The 15,226-nt window shown below is 40.4% G+C and overlaps 1 protein-coding gene across 5 annotated transcripts in view; it reads right to left on the minus strand.

Annotated features, from left to right (window-relative positions):
- LOC113029322 (collagen alpha-1(XV) chain-like) overlaps positions 1 to 15,226 on the minus strand; it is a 122,247-nt gene that overhangs the window by 19,783 nt on the left and 87,238 nt on the right. For all 5 annotated transcript variants that reach the window (XM_026180149.2, XM_080306131.1, XM_026180148.2 and 2 more), the window contains 4 exons: positions 9,086 to 9,333; positions 8,825 to 8,995; positions 7,967 to 8,098; positions 1,065 to 1,139 (listed from right to left, as the gene is read on the minus strand). In XM_026180149.2, the coding sequence (XP_026035934.2) occupies positions 1,065 to 1,139; positions 7,967 to 8,098; positions 8,825 to 8,995; positions 9,086 to 9,333 (626 nt within the window). The remainder of the gene's footprint in view (positions 1 to 1,064; positions 1,140 to 7,966; positions 8,099 to 8,824; positions 8,996 to 9,085; positions 9,334 to 15,226) is intronic.

Below are 15,226 nucleotides of genomic sequence, written 5' to 3' on the forward strand. Positions count from 1 at the left end.
GTGAAAATTAAATGAGGAAAGAGGCCAAATGTACACATAAGCAAAACAGCCTTATTCCAGAGTTTGGTTCCCACGGTTACTCACATGTTACTGATGTTTTTCACTGAAACTTATCTTTAATTTAAACAAACAAACAAACAAACAAACACTGGATATCAGAAATGATTAATGTTCTAAACAACATTATCAGGACAGACTGACTGTGGCTCGGTCAGGAATGTCAGTGTGTGTGTGTGTGTGTGTGTGTGTGTGTGTGTGTGTGTGTGTGTGTGTGTGAGAGAGTGAGAGAGAGAGAGAGAGAGAGAGCTTGTTTATGTTGTATATTACAGCACCCTGTAAAGGTCATGACTTTTTCTTTTTGCTTTTCCTAAAAATAACCTCTGTTTCACAAGATTACATATTCCTTCTCAGTATATTTTGTTACCTTGCTAACACAAGAAAGGACAATATTATTGAGGAAAATTTATCTCCATAGCCGGTAGTGGGCTTGATAATGCGTGTAATTTAAGACATTTACTTTAAATGTAGTGCTCTTTAAAGATTTTAAAGGCAAGCAAATAGAAGAAAAACTGGGCAGCTCACCAAGATTTAAGAGGAATTACAAGCAAATTAAATAATTTCAAGCACATATTAAGCTGGACTTTGTATTTATGATTACACCAATCCTGTATGTTGTAACGCTACTGTAGTTACAAAACAGGTAAATTTATGACATTTTGAACATTTTCATATTTAAAGTTTTACCTCTAAATGATTAAAAAAATGTGTGAAATGACTTTTTGTCAGTCAAAAATATATAGTGTGACAGTAGGCCAAGATTATAAAATCTAGCTGCTTTGACCCGCTGTCACTTTCATTTGCACCAAAGCAGGTGGAATGGATTCATGATGGTTTATGCTTTTAAATGTTTAAATGTAAATGATGTATGCGGGCGTCAGAATTGAATTTTATGCAGTACTGTATGTCTACCAGCAGAGGGAGCCATAGTTCCAAGTTTGCAGTGTTTTAGAGACGTTTGAGGAGCTGAACTTTTCTCAGTTTCGAGTGTTTTCATGCAGACTCACATAAGGATCGTCCTCCTCACACTGGTCATCTGGGGCCGTGGGATCTGCCTTCAACAGCAGCTGCTGGATGGAGCCCTGGAGAGGAGAGTTCGTGTTATATTGCACGCTAATTTAATTCATTCTGTCATTAAATTTTATAGAAGCTCCGAGGACATTTTGCACGCGCGCGCACACAAACACACTAATTTGGTCTGTCTGCATAACAGTTTATCTGTCTCTCCTTCACTCATTAGCACGCATAATTTACTGCATACACACTGAACACATTAACACACACATTCAACACTGCTGCAAACATCTGGCTAGGAAACAGGTGCATTTCTGTATCTGCTCCAAAGACAATTTTCCCATCAACCTTAAAGCACCAGCCCATAATTTTAATATTTACTTGTGGCAAATTAACACAGAAGATTAAGCTATGTCAAATCCTTTCTGTATTTATACAATTATATAATCCTCTCATCAATTTTCTTTGTCTTAATCAAGGAGGAGGAGAGGGCTGGAGACTATCCCAGCTGTGATAGGACGAGAAGCAGGGTACACCCTGGACAGGGCTATCACTGAGGGACAGATAACCATTGCTCCACCAGGAAGGAAGTTTGAGTGCCCAGAGAGAAACCATGTAGACAAAGGGAGAACACAGAAAGTGTTATATGATGGATTTACATTTAAAAGGCCTGTGGAAACAAGGTAGGGAATGACTCCCCCAAGACTAGCCAGTCTCTACCCCTGTGGCCCTGTGAAGTATAAGCATGTGTAGCTAATGCTGTCGTATGTCTTAAATTATTACCCAACTAATGATAATATATTGATCTTGAGCACATTTAGGCAACTAAATTGTTATTTTGATGAGAATTGAACTGAATTGAACTGAATTGAACCTGCCCCATGAAGAGACATGTAACAGCGTTATTAGCTGAGCTATTTTAACTGGGCAACTTTTTTCTTTTGCTGTATGTGAGCTCATCCACAGTCTTGGATGGTGTCCCAGGATACTCTGGAGGCCGACAGAGGGAAACTGGAAGGTTGTGAAATAATGCAGCACATTTAAACCTTTCATTCTAAAAAAAAGGCTGTTTCTTTTTATAAGTTCATGAATATTGAATTTTGGTAAGTCTCTTGTATACAGTCCATACTTGTCTGTAACCTTGAGCCAATATGTGGGATGACTCTGAAAGGTAACCTCTAGAGAAGGGTCCCATTCCCAATCCGAACTAAATTTGGTTAGAAAGAAATTTTTGGTGACCAATTTTGTCATTTTATATCATTTTAAAATGCAGGTTATGACTATTTAATGGATGGTTTTACACTTACACAGAGATAGCTGCACCTGGTTTCTTATTTTGTAAAGGGGCGCTCTGACAGCAAGACATCCTTGCAGAACCTTGGAGGTAATGTGTGACATGTTTATGCCCTCCAAGCCCCTCGCTGGACTGTAGAGCTGTCAGCACATATAGTTGTTTTATGCTGGCAGAAACTCAAACGGTCTTTGTTTTATCATGGGAAGGATACGTGTCATGCTTTCTTCTGCTGTTAGGAAACGATGATAAATTACGCTTTATTCAGATTGTGTCATTTGTGAGGTCTGCTGTAAATACTTGTAAATACTCATAAAGGAAGGAATGCAGTTTTAGAATGAACAGAAATTAGAGAACAATATAAAGGCGCACACATGTTCAGTGATTGCAGCTGATGATAAACATGTCATAATTCTGACAAGTTATCACACAGTAAGCCAAATATCCTAAGCCATTATCTACCAATGTAAGGAGCATATCAAAGGTGGTTAAAGGTGGGTTTATTTAGTTCTCGGTCAAGGACCAGTGCACTCATAGTATAACAAAAGGTCATTTAAATCAGAGTCAGTGGTCCTGTCTTCTTATTGCACCTGTAAATACTTGCTAAAGGCAATTTCAGCCAAGTTTGTTGATACTGGGATCAGGCCAGATGACAAACAGCTGTTTTTAATGGAATGAAGGACAGCCTATGAAATTTAATGGCGGCAAAGGAGTGAGAAATAGTGATATAGGGAGAAGCAGAGAGGAAGGAGAAGGAAGGGTGGATTGGAGCTGGGGAGAGTGAACCAAATCAGAGACATCTGCTTGGTGCAGTAAACAACACATCTGAAACAAACAAAGAATGTGCCACGCAACCTTTTCCGCCTCCTTTAAACGACTACAACATGTGGATTTGCCCCTACATTAAAGCCACAGCCACATGGATGAATGATTTAGTCGGTTAGTTTGTAAAAAACTTTTTTGATTACGTGAATTTAAACACAGGAAAGCAGTTGGAGAATTTCTCGGCAAGTTTCTGGTTGCAGTTTTCAAATGCTCGCCACCACGCACGGCTGTCTGTAGCAGCGACAACTGAACACACAGCACATCGAACAGGTGAGCACCAGTTAGTTGTTTGTAGCAGAGCATATAATTATGGTGTAAAAAACAAGCTTTACCTACCAACCAACAAACCCACAAACAAACAAATGAACCAGTGAAAAAACCAACCTAAGTACCAGTGCACCAACAAATCAACCAACCAACCAACCAACCAAAAATGCTGCAAAGCTGCACCATTTATACTGTCTGCTTAATATATTGACTAATTGCCCTAGCCTTTCATTCCTTTAAATCCAGGTCTAGCAACTAAGCATCACAGGTGTCACCTCAGACTCATCTGAACGTTTGTAGGTCTGGGATAAACATGTGCTGCTCAAACCTTTATAGTCAGCTAGTGTTAAATTTCTGTCATAAGTCACCCTTGAAACAAAACAGACAACAGTAAACAGACATTATTCCCGGCACAAATTCAAGAAAACACACCAGAGAGCCTTCACACACGAGAGCTGTCAGTATCGCTAATGGTACACTGCAAAACAAAGCAGTACTAGCAACTTCATTTCTTAAAAATGTAAACAAAATCAGTCTAAAAGTGAGCTGAAGATGTTAGTAAATGAGGTCGGGTGCATTGAAAATGACCGATGGAAAGGAGGTGAAGCTTCAACTGGTTTCTACAGTAAATTCACAAAAGTCAGATGATTTCAACAAAAGTTTGTATAAACAGGAGTGTGGTTGTGCACTTGGCTGCTTAGTTATACAAACATTAAAACCTGTATTTCTGCTTTTTTTTGTTTGAACGTTTTGTTATTACGCTTTATCACAAGATGACTTCTTATATTTAATTATAAGTGAATAGAAATAAATATACCCTGTCTATTGACTGTAAATTAATATAGAAGTGCATCTGTGAGTGAATCACAGTGGAAAAAGTCTGATCAGTTGCTATGGAGATAAATAACTTCATGCAGCTGTTGGCATTGCACTTAATGCTTCCTCATCTATGAGAAAGTGCAAACATTGTCTGTTTGACTTCTTTTGTTAAACTGTTACTGATGTATCTTCAAAACTTCACAGTAGCTGAAGTATTTTGCAACATATCAGCTTCTAGTTTATATAGCCACGCATGCTGCATGACATGCGCCATCGGGGCTGTTTATATATATTTTGAAGTCTGGTTATTGCTCACAGACAGACACTGGACTTTTCAGATGCCAGAGATGAGAAACTGTTGTGTGCCTGCAGTTACTGGCAGTCCCTGGACACTATGGCTGCCACAGGCCAAAGCATGTGAGAAGACATCCAAAAGGTCACTTTGCACTACTGTGTTAAAGGCCAACACACATTTTATGTTGCGTCCTACATGGCCTGTGGTTCAGTGAAGCCAGTTTAACATATGAGTAACTGGTTCAGCAAGGACGAAGATATTTATTTGTTTTTGTGTGTTCATGTAACGCTGTGGAGTAGTGCAGTGCTGCAAAGAGCCGCTGCTGCATCGTTTTGGAGGAGGATCAGTTTGAAAGTTGAACAGCTGGAAACAGACAGTTACTTCTGCTCCTCTTTTTCTGAGAGATGAGGAAAGAGGGAGGAGAGGATGCACGAAGAGAGCCAAGAAAGGAGTGAAAGAGTTTATTGGCAAGAGAAAGAACAACTCTGAGCCCCAAGTGGTGATATCATCCAGCTTTATACACGCTACATAGGACTTAATTTATTCATGCTTAATTTATGCTACAGCAGTCGTGTACGTTTGCTGAGGTATTTGCTTATGGAGAGGCTATGTAGAGGGGTTTTAACCACCACAAACATGCTCCTGTGCATTGCACCAAAATCCCAACTGCACAGTGCTCGACATGGATGACGCTTTGCGTTCATTTAATGCCGATTGGTTGAGCCCAGACAGGCAATGCAGTGTTAGGAAAGTTCACCTGACACAGGAAAAGAGTGAAAAAACCTCAACAACAGAAAAAAAGAAAAGTATGGACAGTGGCTGTAATAAAAACTTTTCATCTTTTTAACACTGTTAATTAAGCTTTTTTTTTGATGTTACAACTTCAATCCACAGCTGGCTAATTGAACCACAACAACAAAAGCAAGAGTAGTTCACAGATGGTTGCACCACATTCTGTATTTCCAATACTGCCCCCATCTGACATCAGGCGCTTTTAGACAGATTGCCTGAGTACCTGCAGAGAGCTGTACAGTCAGCAATAAAGAGTTGAGAAATATCAACAACAAAAACCCACATGGCACAGACTGTTCATCAAGCAGGGCAATAACAATGACGGTAACAACAAAGTTTGTAGCTAGCCAAAGTTCTGATTGGCTAGCAGGTCTTAGCCTTAGTATCCTGATAAGATAAGATAAGATTGATCGCACAGTGGGGAAATTTGTGCGTTATTTGTGCATTATATTCAAGGTTAAAAGAAGCCTTAATTTCAGACTTCTGTGTTTTGTAATCGATTGAGTTTTAGCCTAAGAAGCAGCTGCTACAGTGAATTTGCCATTTTTTGATTGTTGCAAAGTTACTCGCATCTTCCCCAAACAATCCAACAGTTCAATCAGAGAGCAAATGTTTAAAACAAATTCTCCACTTCCATGAAACCTCCAATACAGCCAATGTGAAAGACTTTTGTCAATATTTTAATCATGGTCCTACATCACAAAGTGAAATGGCTTCAAATGTGGGTAACTATAATTTGCTAGCAACCAGTAGGCTGATATTAAACAGTGTAGATGTACAGTATGTGGCCTTAAGTTGGGTAAAATAATAGAACAGAATAGAATAGAAATTGTACGTACAATGGAATTGTGGCACAAGAAACACTGAAAGCAGAGGAACTTTTTGCTCTTTCTAAAAGTTGTTGTAATGCAGCTACACTGGCATTTTTAGTCAGGATATTACAAAAAATATTTTGTTTCCACAAGGCTTTGGCAGGATGCCAGCAGCTATGACTCATGGGATAAAACAGCAGTAATTTAGTCTCAATTAAAATGACACTGAAATTGAATTGCAGGGGAAAGAAGCCTCACATTTCTAATGGTCTATAACCCTGCATTGCCCTTAAAGCTACAATAACACCACTATAAGTCCTCCTCTATTAAATACATCACTTTATGTACTTTAGACAGCCTGAAAGGGTTGCTGGAAATCATTATTCATAAATTAAACACAGACCAAGATATACAAGATTTGAAATGATGCTAGAGCGAGGTTGCTTTACATCTAAAATGAAACTGTAGCTCCTGGTGATCTATGTACGTACGTCAGCGTTGGTTTTAAACCACAATAGGTAAGAGAAACCTAACAGATTGTTTCAGCGGTGAAATGAACTCCCCTCAGAGACCAAAAAAATTCCTGAATAAACACACTCTGCCTCCCCGGCTCATTATATTTCTTTGAAACTCTCCTCACGTTTCACAAATAAAATCTTAATGACAGAGAGCCCCCCCAAAAAAACAAAAACCCAAAAGCTGCTTTGTGATAAGGATTTCTTTCCACTGTTGTGGAAATGGAACATCTTGTAGTCTGTTCGACTCATGAACTTGGATAAAAAAAGAATTCACGAGAACAAAAGGTTAAAAAGTGGCAAAGAAGAGGACTATATTTTGTTTTTAAAGTCACGGGTCGTGTGCTTTTCTAGTTCAGCCACCGGTCGTGGGTTGATTTATTCGGGAAAAGTATTGTTGGCATGTTTTCTAAAATGAACTTAGGTCTCTTCTTATTAAAATGTAATATTCTGACAGTTCACTGAAGATGTTTTAGATAGATATCTTGATGACATAACAGATATTTTCTGACCCACACTAATACAAACTATTTCCCCCATAGATATGCAAAAAAAAAAAGCTATTTTCTTCATCATATCTGCAGTCGCAATGTGATGAACAAAGCAGAATTACAAAACAACAAATCATAGATAATGGGGACGAAAGTGCTGAAGCTTTTACTGGTTTATTTTCTTTTATAGAGCACTGCTTGCACAGGCCAGCGTTGCACATGGATTTGATTTCTCAGCACTTCTCGATAACACGTACTTGCTATAAATGCACAGGGATATTTTTAACTATCGTGAGGGATTTTAGCCTCTACCCTTTAATATTTACTATTTTTTGATTTCTCATCTTTATAGGGAAAGAATTGGCAGCCGTAATCACAGGTGCACTCAGTTTAAATCATTCAAAAATGAGACTACTAGCCCTGGTGCACATATGTAAGTAAGCAGCCTGTCATTTAGGAGCTCTCATAGGACAAAGAAGTGCTCATGAGTACACTTGGTCATTCATTCCTCGCCTCCCGTGGCAGTCGTAAAGCTGCCAACGAAGACTATTGTGTTCATTCTCAGATGTAAAGTCGGCAACTGTCCAAACACCACATTTGTTTCTGCAACTAGCTGTGGATTCAATATTCATTTCAAAGTCATTGATCCAAACCCACTGACGCTTGGGATGAGGAATAAGCACAGCAGAAATGCAGCTGTTGTACAGAGCTGACAAAAGACAGTGTAGGAAGTACCGAAGCGCTCACGTGGCTAGAAGGGACACAAACACGCACACATCAACACTTACCACAAACCTCTGCAGGCCCGTACCCCCGGCGTTCCCTACAAAGATCCCTGAGCTGGACTCGAAGGTCAGAGGCTGAGCACTCCTGATGAAGGCAACCCGGTGGTATTCCTCACAGTCCATGTAGAGGCGCACCTACGTGTTGGGACAAGTGCACATGCTTGAGCTTTAAAACCATATGAAAAAAAAGGAAAATGTAATTGTATGGAACAGATGATCTGTGCAAACATCTTTATTCCTTGCATTTAGGCACACAGTAAGTGTATGTTCTGAATTTTGTGACATAATACTCATATGTAAGGTCTGAAAACGAGAAAACTATTTAGCAGCCTGTTGCCATGTTGGTGTTTTAAAACCAAATATGACAATACAGTAGCAACTTGCCAATCACAAGGTAGGCTGACCTAAAGAAAATCACGCTTTATCCATTCTTTTGAGCATCACACACAAAACAGGACTTTAAACTATAGATTGAGACCACAAACTCTGGAAAGTGTTTCTGAGGTCACAGATAAAGATGCTGATTGATCATTTTTCCATAAACTTTTATATCTCAGACTTTGTTTTAGAAACATGAGTCACCCCCTGCTGGCCATAAGAAATAATGCAGGTTTAAGATGCTTGTGACTCAGACCTTGAAGGTATATCTACCTTATATATAGTGTCTATGTGCAGAAAGGAATTGGATTTATCCACAAAGTGCAATGAAGCGCAGATGCACAGCAGTCACACAGCTCAGTTTCAAATAGCTTGTCCACAAAGAAAGAAAGGCGAGGTTATGTTACAAATCAAGTTGCCAAATCCCACTTTAACATAGCATAGAGTACACCAAGAGATAATTAGCATAACATCTTTAATTACCTCTGAGCCCTGCACAGTGAGTGTAAACCTCGCCCATCTTCCTGTCAGGTCACCCATTTTGAATGAAGCAGCTTCCTGGGTGCGGCCTCTTGTTTCTGCGTCGGTGTAGTACAGTACGACTCTCTGGGAGCCATCCTCCACTTCAGACAAAGCCACACCTAATTGTACAATCTGAAGAACATAAAACATGTAGAAAAGCTTTAATATTTTCCTGGAAGGGAGCAAAAAACAAAGAAGAGACGTGGTGAACAGTGTCCTCACTTTCTGATATGCATCGGTGATGGCGAACAGCACGCCGCCTTGCCGGGTGGTCGGTTTGGCTGTGACTGTGATGGCAAAGTCGTGATAGAACGGATCGGGGATGAATGACTTTGTAAGCCGCCCCACGTTGGCCTCCGGGCCGAAGCTGTAAGCGGGGTAACCCTCGAAGCCTGTGACGAAGGAGACGGAGGGAGGGAGGGGAATGCCAATTAACTCTGTCAGGTCCAAAGCTCCTCGAGGACCGCGGTCTGCAATAGACGGGCAGAAAGGAGGAAGAATCTTGTTAGAGGAGGGAAAAAATATAATACTCATCCAAAAAAAACAACAACCCCAAAACAAAACAAGAATTAACACAAACTGATGTCAGGAAATTCAGTCCAGGACAAACACGGAAACACTACCTGCGTCTAATTACTTCATATATAGGTAAGAGAGATCTGTGAGCAAATAACTGTGTTTATATACAAACACACACAAAAGCTCGCAACACTGAAATTCATTCTCTAAACATTTGTATGCAAACGCTGATCAAAAACACTCACAAACATCACTGGAAATAATAAGAGATGAGACACTCCAGCTTCTGGCACCTAGTCCTTGACAAAATAATCAAGCTGTCATGTGTTATTTGGTGTGCTTTGTGTTTTGATGGGTGCCTGAAGGTGATTGAGTACACAGTCCATAGAGGGCAGGAGGCTAGTGGCAGTCTACAGCTCATATTTACTTCTGGGCCCCCTAGTGGGTTAATCCACTGGGGTCAGAGAGAAATGTTGCTCTAGAAATCCAAGCATTCCACAGCTGTGGACAGAGAGTGTAGGTGTGCTACACTCATCGAGTGTCATCTTTCGGCTGCCGAGACCACTGAAAAGATAAATGTATAAAAATAATAATTGATGTACAGAAAAGTCGTCTGTTTCAAGCCTTCTAACGTTTGTCTTGAAACATTTTGGAGTTTGTCAGACATAACCGATAAAGTTTGAGAAGGAGCTTCCATCCAAACCATCATTATCATAGCTGCACAGTATTCATGCATGCAGGACTCTGCCACAATGTGTGTGGTGACTAACCCCCCTCCCCACCGAATAACATGAAAACCTATTTAGCAAACGCTCACAACGCTCTCCCTTTGTCACAAATGTGCAGGCCGTCTCCCCCACACCTGGTTCTCTTTAGTAGGAAGACCCTAGGAACAATCGTCTGTTCTTTCAGTACGTATGGGCAACGGGATATAGAGCTTGGGCATCTGGAAGGCATTAAGCAAAACTAATACACACATGCTGTGCAGTGGCAGCTCCTGTAAATTAGACGTACCGTGTGGCGTGTGTACGTCTGTGTGCAGAGGAGCGGCAAAGACAAAAGAGGGGGGAAAGAGAAAGAGAGGCTGAGACAGCGAGTGCAAGCATCAAGTCTTCCACAAGCATGATGTGTGCGTGCCCGTGTGTGGCCAGTAAATCTCCCCGCTGGAGGCCAGGCACACTTCTTCCCCCTCCTTCATTAATTGGATTGAAACTGCTACAGACTGTGGCAATTAAAAAATAACAGCGAAGAGGAACCCACACCACTCTCCTGTGTAATGCCCACTGCAGCCAAGCTCTGTAATTTCACTACCAGGTTAGAGTTACTTTTACTGAAATGGGATACAAAAGTTGGTCTCCTCTTTTTTCCACCATTTCCTCAAAGATCTTTATCTTCACACAAAGTCAAAATATGCCATTTCAGATTTTCTTGACTTTGTGTGAGTCGAAGATTGGAAAACTTAGCCGATTTCTCATACAATAGTGACATGTAAATCCCAAGCCATGCCCTAAAATGTAACCTGCTTTGTCATTATTGCACACTGGAGTTGTCATTAGGCAACCAGAAGACTAACAAAATATCACCCCATGTCCATCTTTCATATACAGTCTATGATGTCATTGTAGTTTTATCATTACTAGATTCCTACACCAGCAAAGCCAAAAGGCATCTAAGTAATCTGATTGCATTGTAATGTAAGATTGTTTGGTGCATCCCAACTCACTAAACAATGTCAGCGTGTACAGCGTGTTAAGAGGACTTTAACTCGGGAAGCTGTAATTATTAAGCTGATACATTTTAATTCAAGAAAGCTTAAACAAGCACTGAGAAATATTTTCCAAGTATTCTTTGACCAATTTCTTATTCCAAAAAGATCCTTGGAATCAGAAAATCAGTGACTGGATTGTTGGCTGCTTCATCTCCAGACGTGAACATTGCTCTATATCTTCTCTCTGTTGTCAGCGGTTAAACTTTGCCAAAGAACTTCTGCCAAAATTCCCACAGAGCTGCCTGTCACTCGCTGCGTCTTTTGCCCGAGAGTGACTTCACTGCAGATGTTCCTCCACTAGGTCAGACAGCTGGACAGATCACCATGGAAATGTGACTACACTCGCTGTGTTAGCTCTAGTTCTCATGATGCAGCAGGACCCTGTGATTGTACTGGGTCATGCATGATCCCAGTGCCACATTTGTAAGCCGGCAGCTGATCGTGTCAAAGGAATATTCATATCTGTGAATAAGGAAAGTAGAGCAGTGAAAATTTAAAACATCCCAGAGCAAAAAAAGATGTCAGCTGCGAGAACCTTGTGACTAATTCTGGTCAGGGTGTGACTCTTCTCAGACTAATCTGCTTTGGCTCAGTCTGAGCACCATCTGTACTGGAACAGGGCACGAGAATGAGAGCAGAGGAAGGCTCAGGAGATACAGTACGAGTCCTCCAGCTAGCTAGCATTCACAGTAATAACTTCAAGGTGTATAAATGAACTACAGTGGTGCCACATGACTGAGTCACTGAGGAATAGTACTGGGTTTAGTCAGGTGAACTCCCTTTTCTTAAGAAAAAGGGAGGGAATTAGGAAGAAAATGAAAATAAAAGCAAATGTTATTAATTTCACAAGATACTGTTTGCTCACAGTGCTTCTAAACAACTGGGTTTAAATGTAATAAAGTGACAGACTTTATATTATATTTCCAGTTTAGGATTTCATGTTATTGTAAGGAGGCAGCACAGTGGTGTGGTGTTTAGCACCATTGCCTCACAATAAGAAGTTCTTGGGTTTGAATCCAGATGAACAGATGGATGGATGCCACCAACAAGCAAATGCTTTTCTTCTATATGAAGAAAATTCATTACACTGAAAATCGTCTACAGATGGCTCGACTAACGGCAGCTGCAGAAGGCAGAAGGAATGGGAAAGGCTTCAATACTAAAGAAATCACTGTATCAAGTGGAGGAAGCGAGGCTGAGGAACAGTGTGAATTACAACTCTCCAATGTAGCCATGTATTGTAAAACTAAAGTGTTCTTTCACAAGGAAATGAATGTGTAATCAAACGTGTGTGTTTGATGTGTGTGTATCTTTTCTGTGTGTTTACAGAGAAGCTTGTGTTTGCATGTCTGCTTTCTGTCCAAATGAGCAACGCTCTATCCAAACACTGCTATCTCTGCAAGACAGAGAATGAGTCTGCCTCTGAATAGAAGAAAGTGTCTTTAAGAGTGACTTCAAACTCATGAGAAATGTTGGCATCTTCCACAAAATTATGGCCTGGATAACAATGTCACATCGCTGGCGCAAGCCATACTTGCAAGGCAGCTGTATGATTGTGTCAGATTTTTCTGCCATTTCAATGATATATCAACCTGACACAGATTATATTCAGGGAAATGTTTCAATAGTTTCATGGAAAAACTGAAGAATTCTGATTTCTTTGTTCTGGATTTTGGCTTCTTCTCCTACACCAGTGCTGATGTGGAGGTTCTGTGTGCAGTGGGAAAAAAGGGACTGCATCCATCCTTTCATAACTTATAACTTGACTTACAAGTAACAAATCAATAACCAGCTACTCGTCCATGGGTGACTCCAACTTCACCATCTTAAACAAGTTAACTAACTATTAGACATATGCTCCACTTGCTACAGGCTTTGGTTGGTGCATGCTTGCAGCAGATCTCCAGAGCAGATGGAGGACTACTGTTGCTAGTTGCATTGCATGATTGTGGCAATATGTCTGTGGCAAAAGAAATAAAAAAAGACCAAAAAATAACAAGACATGTGACTTCTTCCTCATAATTGTGTTTTAAGACACAGGACTCATAATAATCAGTAAGAGAGTAACAAATTCCACAGGCTGAAAATGAAAATAAAGGCAACCGTACATGTATCTGTGCAACTAGTCTTCTTATTAGAGAAAAGCCCTCGCCATACTGGACCCAAAATAGAGCAATGCTTTACTAAATCACTTGAGTGCACATGTGGGTAGCGTGTCCATGTCCGCAGTGATTGTTTCTGGTGTGTACGAGATTAGAGGATGAAATATGGTTAGGGGGCCATAGCTGGTTTTCATACCAAATGTATAATCTGTATTTCAAAGTTAAAACTATTTATTAGTGGCAGTTTATTTTATACGATCAGGAAAGCACACAGTACAATAATATAGTCTTTTCTCCTAAGTGAATTTGCTGCTTGAATCCAAATATCCATGTCATGTCATGGAGATTTTGATATTTTAATATGGGGGCAGCATGGCGGCGCCGTGGTTAGCACCGTTGCCTCACAGCAAGAAATTCCTTGGGTCAAATCCACCATCTGGCTTTTCTGTGTGGAGTCTGCATCTTCTCCTTGTGTCTGTATTGGTTTGTTCGGCTGCTCCGGCTTCCTCCCACAGTCCAATGATATGCATGGGGTTAGGTTAATTGGTGATTATGAATTTGCCATAGTGTGGGTGAGTGAATGATTGTCTGTCTCTCTGTCTTAGCCATGTGACAAGCAGGTGACCTGTCCACGATGAACCCCGCCTGTCACCCTGCGGCAGCTAGGATAGACTCCAGCCCTCTCTATCCCCTGTGACCCTGAACTGGATAAGCGGAAGAAAATGGACTGATGGATGGAAATCAAAATATGCAAATAGGAGTCCATCTGAATAAAAACTGATGAAATTAAACCACAGATCTCTGCAAAAGTTAATGAAACACTCCAAGTAACGCTTTGTGCTTCTTTTTTTCTTAAACTGATGCCATCTGTTTAATAAATCACACATTTACACACAGACTCTCATAATTATGTAAAAATCCCCTTAAAGCCAACTTTCACACCTCTTCTATAATATAATGGGGTCAGGGCACTTCCATCACCCACAGCTAGACAAATAACAGCAAACACTGGAACACTCTCACACTGACAAAATACATTGTGGGTGGGTGGATGCACCTTGAAATGGTTCTTTTTATTTTCTTAGGAGTCACAAAAATTTGGTGATGATGGATACAGTCTGAATGATGCCAGTCAAAGTTAATCAGCTGTCAGTTAGTCTGCGACGGTTTGAAATGAGCTGTCACATCTGATCCAGGACTTTAGAATCTAATCAAACCACTCAAATCTTTTCACATGCTATGACAGGAACCTCACCAGATCAGACACATATTATATATGTGCACAAAATCTTCTCTCAGCACAATGATCCCATGACAAATACTCAAACCTTATGCAACCACTTAGAAAGGCGTTGCTGTTACACAGCAACTTCTCTGTGGCTTGGAGTCACAACACATCTCACAGAACACTCATCTCTCCCTGACTCGAGCTCGCCTTGAAATCATTTTAACCCTTCACTTTTCCACACACCTTTTAGCTTTAATGAGTCGCACTGTTACTCAGAGAAAGGCTCATACAATCCCAGCGAGAGTCCTCTCTCACCAGCAGAGTTTTAAACATTAAATATCTGATTTTCCTCTAAATGAAAGGAAGACAGCTGCTAACAATTTTGTCATCAACAAAAAAAATCTAGAGCCAAAAAAATATTAAAGTGAATGACGGCTAATTCAAAAGATATGAAATCAACTGCAGATATGCATGACTGGTAATTGTTGTAAAAGTTTGTTTGTCATATTTCCAGCTTTAGTGCTTGGGTTTGATTTAATGCTCAGATCAGATTTTGCTGCTCACGTTGATTTGTGGTCATTGTCAGATTCCAGTGTTAACCAGTCACAGTCCTGAACTGACCAACATGAGCAACAAGACAACTTCTCCTGCTTTATGCTGTTGTACAGACATAAACACACAGGCCACTGAAGGTTTCCAGTTGATGTGCAGCAGAAGCCATGGCAGAGAGGACGAGGATAGAGAAA

Source organism: Astatotilapia calliptera, chromosome 9 (genome assembly GCF_964374335.1).
Source record: "Astatotilapia calliptera chromosome 9, fAstCal68.1, whole genome shotgun sequence".
Lineage (NCBI taxonomy): Eukaryota > Metazoa > Chordata > Actinopteri > Cichliformes > Cichlidae > Astatotilapia > Astatotilapia calliptera.